Here is a 14,843-nt window from a genome sequence, read left to right on the forward strand (position 1 = left end):
TATTCCACTCGAATACCTTTATGGTTATTTCTAGCTGGAATTTACTGTTGTGTAGTGTGGGGATGAGGTAAGGATCTGATTGTTTTCCTGAGTCAACTGTCTCAGTGCCACTAATTGAAATGCCCATCCTTCCCCGTGCATTTGTAACTCTTCTGTTCACATAACTCTTCTGCTCGCATATACAAGTTCCCATACGTGCCTGGGTTTGAGTTGATTCCACTGTTGGATGGGATCATCCCTGGGCCAATGTCCAACTGTCATGATCACCCCAGCTTCATGGGAAGTTCTGCTCCCTGGCGGAGCACACTCCCCTCCTTTTCCTCCTTCCTCCCTTCTCAGAGTAGTCTCAGGGATTCTGGGAACTTACTCTTCCATGTGAATTTTAGCATTCGTTTGTATGATTTCTTATCCTATATAAAACCCTGTTGGCATGTCAACTAAATTACACTGAATTTAGAGATTAATGGGGGGAGAGCATGTGATAATCAGTCCTCCTGTCCAGGAACATGGCTTATCCCTCCATTACTTCAGACCTATGAATACATCTTTCAAATATTTTATAATCTTCTCTGGGTAAATTTCACCTTTTTTTCCCCAAAAATTTATTCCTAGCTTTCTAACAGCTTTTATGCTAGAGTGTATTATGATTTCTTTTATCTTCTCAGATATTGCTGTTGAATAGGTTGCTACTGTCGATCATGCACCCTGCTCAACTCTATGACTCGTTATAACAGCCTCTGGGTTTTCTTGGATTATCTACAGTTAGTTGTACCATCTGCCAATAATGACATGACTCTTCCAAACTTTTCTGTCTATCTTTCTGTCTTTCTTCCTTCCTTCCATCCTTTCTTTCTTTCTTTTTTTTTTTTTTTTTTTTTTTTTTTACATTGTGGTGCATTATATGGGACCTCAAGTATTGTGATAAAGGAGTAAAAATGAGGCTCATCTTTCCACTTCCTGACAATGCATATTTTTCACAGGAGATCCAGAGCCTTGATCAATCTGAAAGGCTACCGTGTCCAAGAAAGGTGAATAACCACCTGTCTCAATTTGTGTACATGTATGTAAATACACGGAATCAGGTTCTTAGTTGCCATGAAAGAAACTAAAACAATCGATCCAGGAGTTAGAGCATCGCAAAGACCTAGGAGAAAAGGAGGGCTGTGAGTTCAGGGCAGGTATCAGGCAAAACACTAACTGCCCATTAAGGGTAAGGGAAAGAGTCACACAAAGGACACTCAGACCAGAGAATGTAGCAGGAAACAAAGAGCATAATTGTCAGAGGCGACACGCACCATGTAGACACAAACGGCTTCCACGCCTTGCTTCCCCTTGGTTTACTTGTCCATAAATCAAAGCTAATAATATCTACATCATATTTATGAGTCACAAATTCTCCTGGCTGAAAAAGGCAAATAAGGTTTTTAAAGAGTTCTTATAGAGTAGGTAGAGGTTGGAATGCTCCAGGCCTTTTCCACATTAGTAGTTCACTTGGGGGAGGGAGGGAGAAAAGCTGGTTTTGGAATAAAGAGTAATAGGCTCTCCTTGAGTAATCTCTCACACACCCTGGATCCCCAACCAACTAATCCCTCCGTTTGCAAAGATCCCCAAGGTGCCTCCCCCAGTGCCCTGCCTCCCAAGCTGGGCGACCGGGCTACGTGCAGCCCACCCTGGCAGCCCTGGACAGAGCTGAGGAGACATTGAGAGACTCTCCAGAATGTCCCAGGTCGGGGCAGCTACATACCTGAAGGAACCTCCCCAACGGACAAAATGAGAACAGCCGAACTCTGCATATGAAACTCAACTCAGTGAGCCTGACGGAAGTGGTCTTCAAAGCCCTGGCATGTTTGATTCTGCTGGACAAGAGCTTTGATGGGGGAATCACTGTGTGTGCCTCCCGTGGCAACATCCCGGAGCCTTACAGCTCAACTTCAGTTCCCCCCTGCTTCTTTAATTATAGGAGCCAGAAACCCAGGCACTTTGTAATTTACCGTGCAGCTTAAGAGTCACTTTTAGCGGAAGACAAATTGCCAGGCCACCTGGGCAGAGCAGTGAAGTGTAGCTGGAGCCGGGGGGCCCTGGCAATGAATGGGGATGGAACCCGGTCTGGACCATCAGCCAGGGAGATTTAGGAACCACGGGCAGAAACGAAGCCAGTGCTCCCCAAAGGCAAAATCTTCAATCACAGGGTGTTTGAAGAGACCCGAGCTGTCAATATAGATATAGATAGATATAGATACACAAAAGATAGGACGGCACTCTCCCAGAAACACTCTGACCCACCATGTAAAAGTACAGAGCAAGCGGCAGAATTTACTTTTCCAGGAGGCCACACATCTCCCATTAGCAGCATCTGTGCAGGACTCAGGATCCAGAAGAAATGTCATTTACATTAGGGCCACATCACACTTTGCTGGCTTCTGTCACAGATAATGATGAAACTAAATTTAACTCTGCCTGACACTACAGTTTGAGTTATGAGCTGGCGCTTCCCTGCCGTTTCGCCTGATCCTCTAAGTGCATATAGTTTTGTAGGAGATTTGTTAACTGCACACTGAAAGGTCCCCTGCTGGAATGGCACGCTTGGGTCTGCTGCAGCCCCTCCACCTGTCATAAATCAACCCCTTGCCCCATTGCCACCCTATGGGGTTGGGTCAGGGAAAGGGGACCTGCCCCAGCAGTTCTTTGGACTTATGCCACCTTCGTGCCCAGGGCTTGTCCTCTCTTACGAACAGAGTACCAGGAACAGAGTACCAGCGACAGCCCAGGCCATGGGAGGGCTCTGGGCTCACCGACCAGGGTCAAGCCCTGGCCCGGGGTTTTGCTGCCAGCCAATGCTGGATTTTCTCAACAACTGCAGCCCACACACGCGGGCACCGACGCTACACGCGAAGATGATGGGGAAGTGACTTGCCTAAGGTCATATGGCTAGTATGCGGAGGGCTGCCACTGGAAGCCTAGAAACAAAGCCAATTCCCCCCTGCCGGAGGGGTTTTCTACGCAGGACCCCCCCCCCCCACAGCCGCCACCCCCCGCCCCGCCCCGCGCGGCTGCAGAGTCCTGAGCTGTCCCCAAAGCCTCCGACGGCTGGGCTGCTTCCAGGCTCCAGGCCCCAGGCCCCAGGCCCCAGGCCCCAGGCTCCAGGCTCCAGGCTCCAGGCTCCGGCACGAGCTGCCCTCCCTCCCCTCCGGGAACCGCGGGAACCGCGGGAACCGCGGACACCGGGACTCCGGGCCGAGCTCCTGTCGCCGCCCGGCCCCCGCGGGACGTCCCGGGGCGCGCTCAGGGTCTGGAGCCCCGCGCAGTCCGTGGAGGGCGGCGGGTCCTGCGTGGAGGAGCCGGGGCTCGGGACCAGGGAGAGCTTGGGGGCCACTGAGGACAGCGCCCGGGCGAGACCCGCTCCCGCCCCGCTCCCGCCCCGCCCCGCCGCGCCGCGCCGCGCCGCGCCCGCCAGGTGCCCGCGCCGAGCCCCAGGCCCGCCGGACTGCCCCCCGGGCGCCCCCCGCAAGCTCCCCGGGGGTCCCGCCGAGCGACCCCCGGCCGGCGCCTCGGCTGCCCCCGACCGCGCGGGCCGAGCCCGCCGGGACCCTCGGCCCCCGCCGGCCGGAAGGAGGAGCCCCTCGCGCCGCGCCCCCCGGCGGCCGGGAAAGTTTCAGGCGCGCGGGGCCGGCGCACTCACCTGGCCCAAGTTGAGGTAGCCGTGCGCCGCGGCCACGCGGTCCGCCTCGGCCGGGCCGCCCCGCACCTGCACTGCCCAGTGGTTGGTGTAGACGGGGCGCGGCGGCGGCGCGGAGCAGGCGGCGGGCAGCGCGAGCAGCAGCAGCCAGCGCCAGGGGCAAGGCGCGGGCGGCCGGGGCCCGGGCCCGCCGGCTGCCCCCGGGGCGGCGTCCGCGGCGGCGGGGGAGGCGGCGGCGGCGGCGGCGTCCGCGGCGGCGGGGCGGCGGCGGCGGGGGCGGCGGCGGGGGGGCCCGCGGCGGCGCGCGCGGAGGCATGGCAGCGGCAGGCTCCGCGGCGCCCGAGCGGCGAGTGCGCCGGGGGGTGGGGTGCCGCCTTTTAAAGCCGCTCCGCGCCGGGGAAGCGCCGCCGCCGCCGCTGCGGGCGGGAGCGAGGGAGGCGGAGGCGGCCGCGGCGCGTTCCCGCCCGCGCGGCCGGGTGGCGCCCCTGGGCCCGCGCTCGAGCGGCCGCACCCGGACCCGGGCCCCGACCCGGCGAGCCCCAGACGCCCCCCGCCGGGGAACTTCTCGCCGGCGTTGGGGGCTCTCGGAACAGGCCGGCCGGGAGGCCCGGGCCCCGCAGGGTCTCCCGGGAGCCGCCGGGGCCCCGGGGCCGCGCAGGTGAGTCCAGACCCGCGGCCGAGGCGGACGCCCTCCCACCGTCGGGCATCCTGGAAGCCCCGGTCACCAGCTCTGCTTTCATCTCCTCGCAGGGCGCAGGGCGCAGGGCGCAGGGCGGCCTCGCTCATCTCCGTGTGACGTGGTGCGCTCGCAGGGGCTCTGGGCTCTCGGGGAGAGAAGCCACAAGGAAAGGCTGTCACGGCCCCGTCCCAACGAGGCCTGATTGAAGAGGCAGGGCAAGCGGGGCAGAGACACTGGCCGGGTGAGCCGGGTTCAGGGAGTGCGCAGGAGAAACCTGCCAGCCCAGCCCCGGGCGACGGCCCACCGCGAGGCAGGTGGTACAGGTGAATCCCCCAGCGGCCCGCCCCGCGGGCTGTGATCTAGGGCGCCTCGCCCACCTCGCTGAGAGCAGGGCTCCACCTGTAAATGGGGATGAGAACAGTATCTATCCCGCAGGGCTGTTTTGAGGATAACATGAGCTCTTGCCACGCAGTGAGCTGTCCATAAACGTGTGTTTTTTTACGAGTTCAGGGCCCGCCACACGGTAGGTGTTCATTTGCGTAGACTCTTAAAAGCTCCCACTGAGCTGGGACGAGTCAGTGGGAAAGTGAGTTGAATCACGCTTGTCCCTATTGCCAGGAGCAACCTAGAATGCTCTGGGTAATTATTTGGTGCACCTTGGAGAATTACAGAAATGTTCATACTGTGAACATGAAAATGGTGAGAGGCAGGGACCCCTTTGAATCTCTTCTCCCATTACTTTCAAGACCTGTTGGTCCCAACCAGGCTCCTGTGGAAAGCAAGTCTTTACCCCCATTTATACAGGAGAGGAAACAAAACATAGGCCGAGGATGCCTTGAGGAGGGAAGGCAAAACCACTGATGTTCGGTTTCTAGAAGAAATTCCTGTATAGAGCTCACTTGAGTCTGTGGCTTGGCAGGTAGAGGTTGGGCAATGAGGGGCAGGAGGGGTGGGGAGAAAGCAGGATTCATGGAGGTGGCGTCCTCAGGTCCTTTCTAGCCTCCCTCTCAGGAGCCCTCTGGTTTCGTAACCCACATGATTCATCCTTTCTGCAGGCGTGAGTCACCCTGAATGGAGGTGGGAGAACCGAGGTGTGGTGGGAGGCCCAACAGGGACAAGCCAAATCTTTGTTCACAAGGGCTCCTACCAGGGGCCCCTCTTGGAATCAGAGGACTGAGTTCCTACATGTTTCTCTTTTGCACTAGATGCAGCTTCTCCCACCTTCCTTTCCCTGGCCAAGTGGGGTCCATTCCCTGGGCAGATACTTGAGACCTGCCCCACACTGCAGGATGCAGGCCCCTTGCATCCCTCTTCCAGACGGCCTGGACACTTGCCCCCCCCCACCCCCAACTTAAGAGACAGGAGGCCAGGGATGTCTGGGTGGTTCAGTGGTTGAGCACCTGCCTTCGACTCAGGGTGTGATCCCAGGGTCCTAGGATAGAGTCCCGCATTGGTCTCCCCACAGGGAGCCTGCTTCTCCCTCTGCCTATATCTCTGCCTCTCTCTGTGTGTCTCTCACGAATAAATAAAATCTTAAAAAAAAAAAAAAAAAAGGAGGAAGCCCTGGGGTAAGCGATGCTGCCCTAGAGGAAGGTACACCATCCCCATCCGGCAGAAACATAATCAGAACCCTCAGCCTCTCTCTTCCCAAGGTCACTCTAGCTGTTCACAGAGACGGGGCACTGGACTGAGTCAAGGGGCTGGATTAGAGGCCTCACTCTGTCACCTCCCAACAATACATCTGGGCAACACCTGTCACCTGGACTGTGTCTCAGCTCTGTCCCAGATCTTGTGTTAGACTTTTTCAAGCGTGTGACCCTCTTTAAGATAATGCTACACTGCACATAATCTAAGTTATTATGAACCAACTCATCCCTCCCAAGAGAGTCCCCCCAAGACAGCAGTGATTTTGACAGGCAGAGATAAGGGTTTTTCCATAATAATTTGGTAGATTAAGGGATTCAGCCCACTGAACTGAGGAGGCTAAAATGCATCAGAATTTTTATTTGGTGGGATCTGAATTTATTTTTATTAACAGATCTGATCCTTTTGGACTAAATTTTGCGTTTATCACCAAAGTGCTCGGGCACTGTCTTGGCTTCAATGTTATAGGGAGACCAGCTTCCCAAAACGAACCTCCTAAATCAAATCACCTCTTGTGGGTTTCTTATTGATTTACACAGTGACAGGATTAGTTCAATCACCAGTCCTTGCCTTGTGATAGGATCTGTAATAAAACTTGGCGGTCTTCCTGCAGGAGAGGATTTACTCACATAGACTCCAGCTTTCTAGATGGCCCTCAAGGGTCACACAACTCGGGGTAGGGGCCAGGGTGGATGGGGGTGAGAGGGCTGATCCTGCTTCCCTAGCGCCAGATGGCCTGGAAATGGACAAGACATGGACCAGAAAGATTATTGGGATCTGGTCACATTTCACAAGTTTTAGAAATGCTAATACAAAGATGTGATATTTATACTAGAATTTTCCCAAATTGGACAAGAGGAGGGGTCATCACTGGAAAGCTGTTATTGAATTTTGTGTCCCCATGCTCACACTTGATCCCCTTCAGAGCAAGTACAGGATGGCAAAGCTGGGGCCAAGAAATGCCCAGTATGGCCAGGACCTGGATGGAGGAAGACTTCCCATACCCTCCTGGGGTGTGTTGAAGCAGAATCTGATGCAAACGTTGTGTCCATTTAAGTAATAAACACTGTACTGATAAACTGCATTCTGGAAATGTGCTAGGTTCCGTGGGCCAGGGTGGAATCCCTCAAAGAATGTCTGATGGGCACCACCTTCAGGATATTGAAGAAGAACATGCTTGCACTCAGAGCCCAGCTTCACTGCGATTCATGTGCCACCTCAGGAGAGCTGCTCCAGTGTCTTCTGCTGGAAATGGCAGTAATGCTGCTGTCCCTGGGCAGCACCCTGGGAGGCCAACAGGAGCTGATGCATATAGAGCCCCTTGTCCTGCACCTGCTCCTAAGCACTCAGCAGTGGTGACAATGGTGACCATGCTGCTGTCGGGCACCAGGAACCCTAGAGTGAGTGGGATGGAATGGACAAGGCTGCACATTGTGTCCCTCTGAGGAATTCACAGGGACATAATGTTCTCCCCTTTATCCATTGCCTGTTTCTCAAATGTTAGTATCCCCATCAAGGGAGGGCCTCAGAAGGATCAGACCTCTCCCTGCCTCCCACCCTGTCACCTTAGTCCCAGAGAAACCTTTCCCCGGGTTGCAACAAACCAGCAGTCCCCAGCTGGTTCCACTTTCTCCCTTTCACACTTCTTTTTTCTCTCCTTTTCATCCATCCCAAGTCCCACCCACAGCTGCTCCCTCTGAGCGGTGGGGTCAGGGGCTTCCCCTTCTCCATCCTTCTTGGAGCCCTGCCTCACACTCTGTGTTAATGCCCACATATCTTGTCACTTCCTCTGATGGTGGGCTCTGTATTCATGATAGACTCTACTACTTTTGGGAGCGGGTGGCAAGGTGGCTCAGGGGGAGGTTTGACCATCTGAGGTGGGGAAGGAGGTGCAGCAACACAAAGCCCACTCCACGCCCTCCCACTCTTTGCCTCCCTGGTTAGACTTTCCCTTTATATCTAGATCCTCATTGTCTTAAGAAAGAGCCTTGTAAAAACTGCTTCTCCTGCAAAACAATTATCTCACAATTACGTATCTTAGTGTTCCTTTCATAAACTCCCACATGGAAATTTAGTGTCAAACAAGGAACTTAGGAGCAGAAGAAGTAGAAACTCCCTGTGAACAGTGAGAGCTTTGCAACTGATCTGGTTTCCCTTTTTGCCTTGGCTTCCAGGAGACTCAGGAGCTCGTCCCGATGAACAGTGAGAGCTTTGCAACTGATCTGGTTTCCCTTTTTGCCTTGGCTTCCAGGAGACTCAGAGTCATGTGTCATAGAAAATCACAATTGTTTATTTCCTCGTCACCACAGCAGTTAGAATACCATTGGTTTTAAGTACTAGAATACCCAGCTAAAAGGACCATGGATGGTAAGAATGGCTTATTTGACAGACTGGAATCTTGGTGATAGATGGATCCAGAGTTGTTAATTCAGCATCTCAGTGATACCAGGACTCAAGATAGCTTCTCTGTACTTTGCCTGGCTTTCTCCTCCTGTGCCTAAACCACTCCCTCAGACTGGAGCACTTAATTCTCTCAAGATAGAATCCAAGGAAGGAAGGGCGGGACACCCAGCTCATCTCCCTCAGGTCCTCCTGATCAGAACTGGGTCACAAGCCCACCCGCATCTGCCAAGTCATCATCGGCAACGTGAATGTGTTACCCGGGTCGGTTTGTAGCAGCCTTGGTTTTTCTTCTGGGGAAACGTTACTGCCCCAGATTGGGCAAAACCAGAGATCTGTTGGCAGCAAGAGGCTGCTCTAAGAAGGCTGTTGGGTGGGCACCCAGCGGGTCTACCATCTCCTTCTCTGTTTCTATTATCACCTTCCTGTAGATCCTGCTCACACAGGGCGGATTACAAATGATTATTTATCAAAAGGAGGGAAAGATGGAAGGAAGGGGGTGGGGCTGCCCCCGAAGCCAACCCCCCCCCCACCCTCTTGCCAGGTGGACCCTCGGGATCACGGTGGATTTTACCCAAGTCTGGCACATCAGTAGCAAGATAGAGATCTTCTTCCTGTGTGGAGACATCACTCTGACTCCAGGATGAGTTTCGGGTTCATTGCCTAAGTACTCTCCCGAGTGAGAATAAATTAGGAGTTGGCTCCCCTCATAGGCATGGCAAATGAAGCGAGGCAGAAGATGAGGTGGGAGTGGGGGGGGGGGGTTGCAGTCACAGGCCAAGGAGAAGAAGAGCTAAACATGAGTCCCTTCTAGACTTGGGAGCCTGGGTGTGGAAATAGTGGGGAAAGTGCATCCCAGGGGACGCAAATGAAGTAGCCTGGCGGCAGAGGGCGGCGGAATTGGCGTTTAGATTCTCCCTGGAAAGCTCCCCTCCTGGAAAGCAGATCTCACCCTCCAGCTTCTCTCTTCCTGCAAGGAAACAAAGGCCAGAAGGCACAAACACTGCTACTGTTCTGTCCTCCTGCCCCTCCCCGTTGCCTGGTCCCTATGGCGGTCCTCCCTCCGTGGATCTTATTCTGCTAGTTGCCCACACTCCTGACCCAGTCATCTCTTCCTCTCCCCAGATTGTCCCCTCCGCAGCATATTTACCCTATAAAGGCACCCTCACCCCCTTGCCCATTCATAGCATCTCTCTCTCCCTCCTCCTTTCTTCACAAGCAAGGTCCTGTAAAAGGTCCCTTCAGTCTTCACCTGAGTGTCACCCTGGACTCAGCTCCCTCCTGACTCAGCAGCTGTACCCGAAGTGGCAGCCAATCAATCAACCGACTGACCCACCGACGGACAGACCACAGTTGGAGAAGAAACAAAACCACCCCGGTCTTTGACATTCATTTGACATTCCTCATGACACACTTCTGCAATCATACTGAAAACCAAAATCCACTGTTCTCAATGGCAGTATCTACCTTCTTTCTGCAACTCCCACCCACACCACCACCCCCTCCCTTGCTGGCTTCCTTATTAATTCCTTCCAAGGAGAGACCTTCCCCACCCCCTGCACCTGCCCTGTGGTTCTGCCTTTCCCTCCCCACCCCTTGCTGTACATAGGCACGCCCTTCTCCTTCAGAGCAACCCACTCTAGTCTTGCCCGACCCCACCCTATCTCACAAGGGGGTCCCTGCACCAATTGCTGGATTATCCCTGTGCACTTCTCTTGGCTGACTTTCTCCTGCTGAATTCAGGAGAGGTTACAGAAAAAGAAATTCTCTATTTCACAACAAACATACTGGTATTCTATCCATCTTTAAAAATTAAAAAAAAAAACAAACCTTAGAAATACATGGAAGCTACCCTTCAATTTCCTTTCTTCCCTTCATAGCAAAACAAAATGCTCAAAAGAGCTGCCTTCATGCGCTCTCAGCTTCTCTAAAGTCCTGTCTTGAGTTCACTTCAAGCAGGCTACATGCCAGTGCTCTGTCACCATCACCAGCATTCCCTGAGCTGCTAAATCCAGTGGTCAGGTCAGAGTCCTGGTCCTAGGAGCCCCTCCTGCAGCATTTGACTTGCAGAGCTCCTCTTGCCCCTGAATCATTCCTCCTGTGGCCTTCAGGACACCCCTTACCACCTGCCTGCTTCTCTTCCCAGGTCGGTGGCTACCCCTCCCCATCCCCATTGACCGGTCCTTCTTAGCATTGAGTGCCCAAGGCCCAGTTCTAGGGCTTCTTCCCTCTCCCTCCTCCTCACTCCCCAGTGATGTTAACCATTCCTGTAACTGTGGGTACTTGTTACATGCTGATAGTTCCCATCATGAGTTGCTGGCTTGACCTGAGCTCCTGAGCTCCAGATGGCTGATGACTTCTCCACCAGGGTATCTAAGGCACATCACAAAAACCAAGCTCCTTATCTTCCCTGTCCCACCCCACCCCTACTTTTCCCTGTCACTGTAAAGGGCAGCTCCAAAGCCCGTAGGCCTCCTTGACCCCTCCCCTCACACTTGCTCCTGGGCCTCGGTGAATCCAATTATTTCTACCAAGGAAATCTGAGGAGAGTCTGACCACTTGTCACCACTCCCAATGCTACCACTGTCATCCCTCATTTGGTGGAATCCAGTGGCCTCCTAATGCTCCCCTATTAGGCCCTTGGCCCTTGAAACAAGCCTCAGCACAGGATGACATGAAAATGAAGGTCAGATAGGCAGCTCCTTGGCTCAGAGTTCTCCCAAGGCCTCCAGTCTCACGCAGAGCAAAATTAAAGTCCTTAGGAAGCCCCTAAGATCTCATACGGTCTCCCTCTACCACACCCCATGGGGTCTGTCAGTTCTAGAAGAGCATTGAACCAGGTGGCCCAGGCTTCCTGAAGGAAGTGATTTCTAAGATGAGCTCAAAGAAATAAACAGAAAATACCCGGAGGAGTGGCCCATCAGTCAGGTCTAAGTGGGAAGCTTAGAAACCACACCATTCACAATAAGGGAATTGGTGACGCTGACAATAGAGAAGCTGAGATTAGCAAGTCTCCCCCATCCCTAGATGTGTTACCCACCTCCCTGCAGTGTACCTGATAGTGGGGCCAGCATGTGCAAAGGGCCTGAGGCTGGAGGAAGGTGGTGTGGTAGAAAAGGCAGAGGGAAAGGACTAAAAGGAGACAGGAAGGACAGCCAGAGGCTGGGCTGTGACAGCCTCTTTAACCCTGGCAGGAATTTGGACTTGATCCCAAGAGGAGTGGAAGTCTGAGGAGGAACACACCCACTGCTCCAACCAGCCTCTCCTCAGTGCTTCTCAAGCCTGTATCTGTAGGCAGCCTTCCTGCCTTCAGAGGGCCACACCTTGGTTCCCGCATCTTTATCTTCCTCCTCAACATCATCACCGTCTCCAGCCCCTTAAACATAGAGTGACCTTCATCAGCTTTCTCACTTCCAACCTGCCCAGACCCTGGCTTTGAGGTCCCCTGAGGTGTTCACAGAAGTGCCATTCTCTCAGCAACCTCAAATAGTTGCTACCTGATTCCAATCTCTCTTCCCGTTCCTTCCTTCCCATCCCCAGCCCTGCCGAGGCCCTCGTCATGCCTCACACTTCCCACATGGTGAATCTGCCCCCAGCCTGTGGTCCCCCCCCAACGCACTGACCTGAGGCTCAGTTTCCTTAGACCATTTCAAGTCTTTGCAGCCGACAGGGTGACACCCACACTCAGGGACACAGCCCTCATGGCCTTCGCCAGCAGGTGCTCTTTCTTGCTCTTCCTGCCCTGCCATGGGGCTGAATACTATTCCCACCTGGACTAGCCATTCAGGCCCGGGCAGCTTGACTTTCACCACTTTCTCCTGAGGCATGCCTTTCTTGGCTCTCCTGCACACTCAGATTCACACTCACAGGCCTACACCACAGGTCCCCTCCTCTGTGAAGCTTTCTGTAACCAAAAGTACCTCTCCCATGTGCCAACCCTCCCCATCTTTGTTCCCAGGGAGAATTGCTCACCTTGGGTATATTGCCTTATGCTTTGTGGCCCAACCATGATGAGTGGTGACGGGATCTCTCACACCCAGCTCACTGTCCGGCTGGGAGTTGGGCCTCAGCAGCTGCTTTCCAATCTGCGGGGCTCCCTGGGCCGCCCCCGCTTTTCACTGGTGTGATGAAACTTTAGTCCTCGTGGGCTTGCTATACCCCTGTTTAAACAAAACAGGATCTCAGATCTAGTCCAAGGATTTTCTTCTTCCAGCACCTTGGGGAAGGGATTGGCTCATCTGATGAGGGTAGGCGCTGCTCTAAAGGGAATCCAATAGGTTTATTTATTTTTTTTTTAATTTTTATTTATTTATGATAGTCACAGAGAGAGAGAGAGAGAGAGGCAGAGACATAGGCAGAGGTAGAAGCAGGCTCCATGCACCGGGAGCCCGACACGGGACTTGATCCCGGGTCTCCAGGATCGCGCCCTGGGCCAAAGGCAGGTGCCAAACCGCTGCGCCACTGGGATCCCTCCAATAGGTTTAAACAAAACAACAACAACAAAAAATCAATTAGGACCCCAGATTTTTTTCTACAAATGGAATAGCCAGCTATAATCCTAAATGTCACCCTTTCCAGGTTATCCTTCCCTCAATATTAGGTGACAGCATTTTCCTGAAAGAGTCAAGAACAGAAGACCCAATTGTAGCTAATCCAGGAGCTGGCAGCAGACATAGGGCAAGGGCATTAAGATCTGGGTCTCGGTTGGTGCCAGACAGACCTGTGACCGGGACAGGCTTCAGGCTGGCTGAGCTGGGACCATGGGAGCGCAGAGGGACTTTATGACAAGTCAACGCAGGAAGTGAAACAAGCTCTGTGTAGACGAAAGAAGGCTGGTGGCCACAGACCCCAAGAAGCAAGACAGAGGCTTCTGTTCCTTTCCACATGCTGCTTTGATTTTTCTGCTGATTTTACTGTTACTTCCTATGGGATTGCTTGAGTGTGGGCCTCTGCCACTGAGTCTCTGAGGCATGGTGGGCATTGTTTAGGGGTGTGGGCTCTGGGCAAAGCATGGAATCCAGCCTGGCTCTTGCTGGCTGTGTCACTTTGGACAGGTGGCTTATGATCCCAGGCCTTGGTTCCCTCCATCCTTCTCAATACTTAAAGTGGTACCTCTTTATAGAGAGTGAGTGAGTTCATCCGTGCAAGATTAGGGCAGCCCTTGCAGCTCGCAAACTGGCAGCCAACGTCCTCAAGATGTGTATCCTCAGCTTGGCAGATGCTGGCAGGGGTTGTGGTGACAGCAGAAGCGTGGGGCGGTCAGGCACCATGCCGAGTTACATTTAGATGTTACTAAAACCTAAATGGTCCCTGTTATCTTGCTTGGATCTATGTGGTACGTTTACGGCTTCCAAAATGCACTTGAGGCTTTTTGCATCTTCTTCACTATTTATAGTCCCAGTTTTCCAAATCCCCAACCCAGCCAAAATCCTTCCCACTGTGTTTTCTCTCCACCCAAGCTCACTGGCAGCCACGTAATCCGTGGCCCCAACAAGCCCCTGACTCTGTTTCCTCAAGGAGCGAGACCTGGGATTCCTCTGCCCTTCACAGGCTCGGCCACCCTGACACTGCAGGGGTACCTGCCATCCCTCCCATTCCTCCCATACCTATGAACTCCAGTGGCCCTACAAGTTTCTGCCATCCAATACTGTCATTTTTAAAGGTGGGGAATTTGGTAACCAAACAACATCCTGTGGCTTGGATGATTTTGTGTCTGGCTCTTCTTCCTCTGGATTGAAGCCAAGTCTCTTATTCTTACTCTTTCTCTGCCTCCTTCTAAGCCCTTTTACCCTCCATCCCGTAAACTTGATCTTGCATTAGAAACCAGTAAAATGGAGCAGTGTGCTTCCTCCTGAGCATGTAGCCAACACGGGTCGTAGGTGGCCACTGTCGTTAAGAGGGAAATCTAATTCATTCTTCACTCTTGGGAACCTTCTCACTCCTGGCCAAACTGTGCCTCTCAAAGCTTATGGAGGACTCGTGGCACACAACAGGCCACGGTGACAGGAGGTGGTGCTTGGGTCCTGTCCCACGGAATAGGCAGGGAGTGATCCGAATGGAGTAGGGGTGCCCAGGCAGGAATATGAAAGGTAGCATTCACTATGAGTAGAGCAGAAATTCTTGAACTGGCCATCTTGGTTTTCATTCCAGCTCTGCCATTTCCTTGCTGTGTGACCTTGGGCGAATTGGTTAACCTCTCTGGTCCTTAGTTTTCCCAACCGAGCATAAAATGGGCACCTAGCATGAATCAGTGTAGATAAAGTGCTCTGATTTGGGCCTTGCACCTAGACAGCATTGTGTAAGAACTATGATCATAAGACCAGAGGTTTGGCAATAACTGATTGCTCCTTGTAAACGTAGGTGGTGCTAGAAGTGTCTGTGTGTGTGCAGCTGTGTTAGCACAAATGAGTTCTGGGCTGGCTGGCCAGCCCCACAGGGCTAGCC

General features: G+C 53.4%; 2 protein-coding genes across 2 annotated transcripts in view; one reads left to right on the forward strand and one right to left on the reverse strand.

The window, feature by feature from the left end:
• Positions 1 to 4,007, reverse strand: part of PCSK6 (proprotein convertase subtilisin/kexin type 6) — a 182,069-nt gene extending 178,062 nt beyond the window's left edge. The window contains 2 exon segments of the mRNA XM_055326425.1: positions 3,680 to 3,943; positions 3,945 to 4,007. Coding sequence (XP_055182400.1) covers positions 3,680 to 3,943; positions 3,945 to 3,992 — 312 coding nt within the window. The 5' untranslated portion in view covers positions 3,993 to 4,007.
• LOC129510211 (translation initiation factor IF-2-like) overlaps positions 3,991 to 14,843 on the forward strand; it is a 46,840-nt gene continuing 35,987 nt past the window's right edge. The window contains exon 1 of the mRNA XM_055326187.1: positions 3,991 to 4,334. Coding sequence (XP_055182162.1) covers positions 3,991 to 4,334 — 344 coding nt within the window. The remainder of the gene's footprint in view (positions 4,335 to 14,843) is intronic.

Source organism: Nyctereutes procyonoides, unplaced genomic scaffold (assembly GCF_905146905.1).
Source record: "Nyctereutes procyonoides isolate TBG_1078 unplaced genomic scaffold, NYPRO_anot_genome, whole genome shotgun sequence".
Lineage (NCBI taxonomy): Eukaryota > Metazoa > Chordata > Mammalia > Carnivora > Canidae > Nyctereutes > Nyctereutes procyonoides.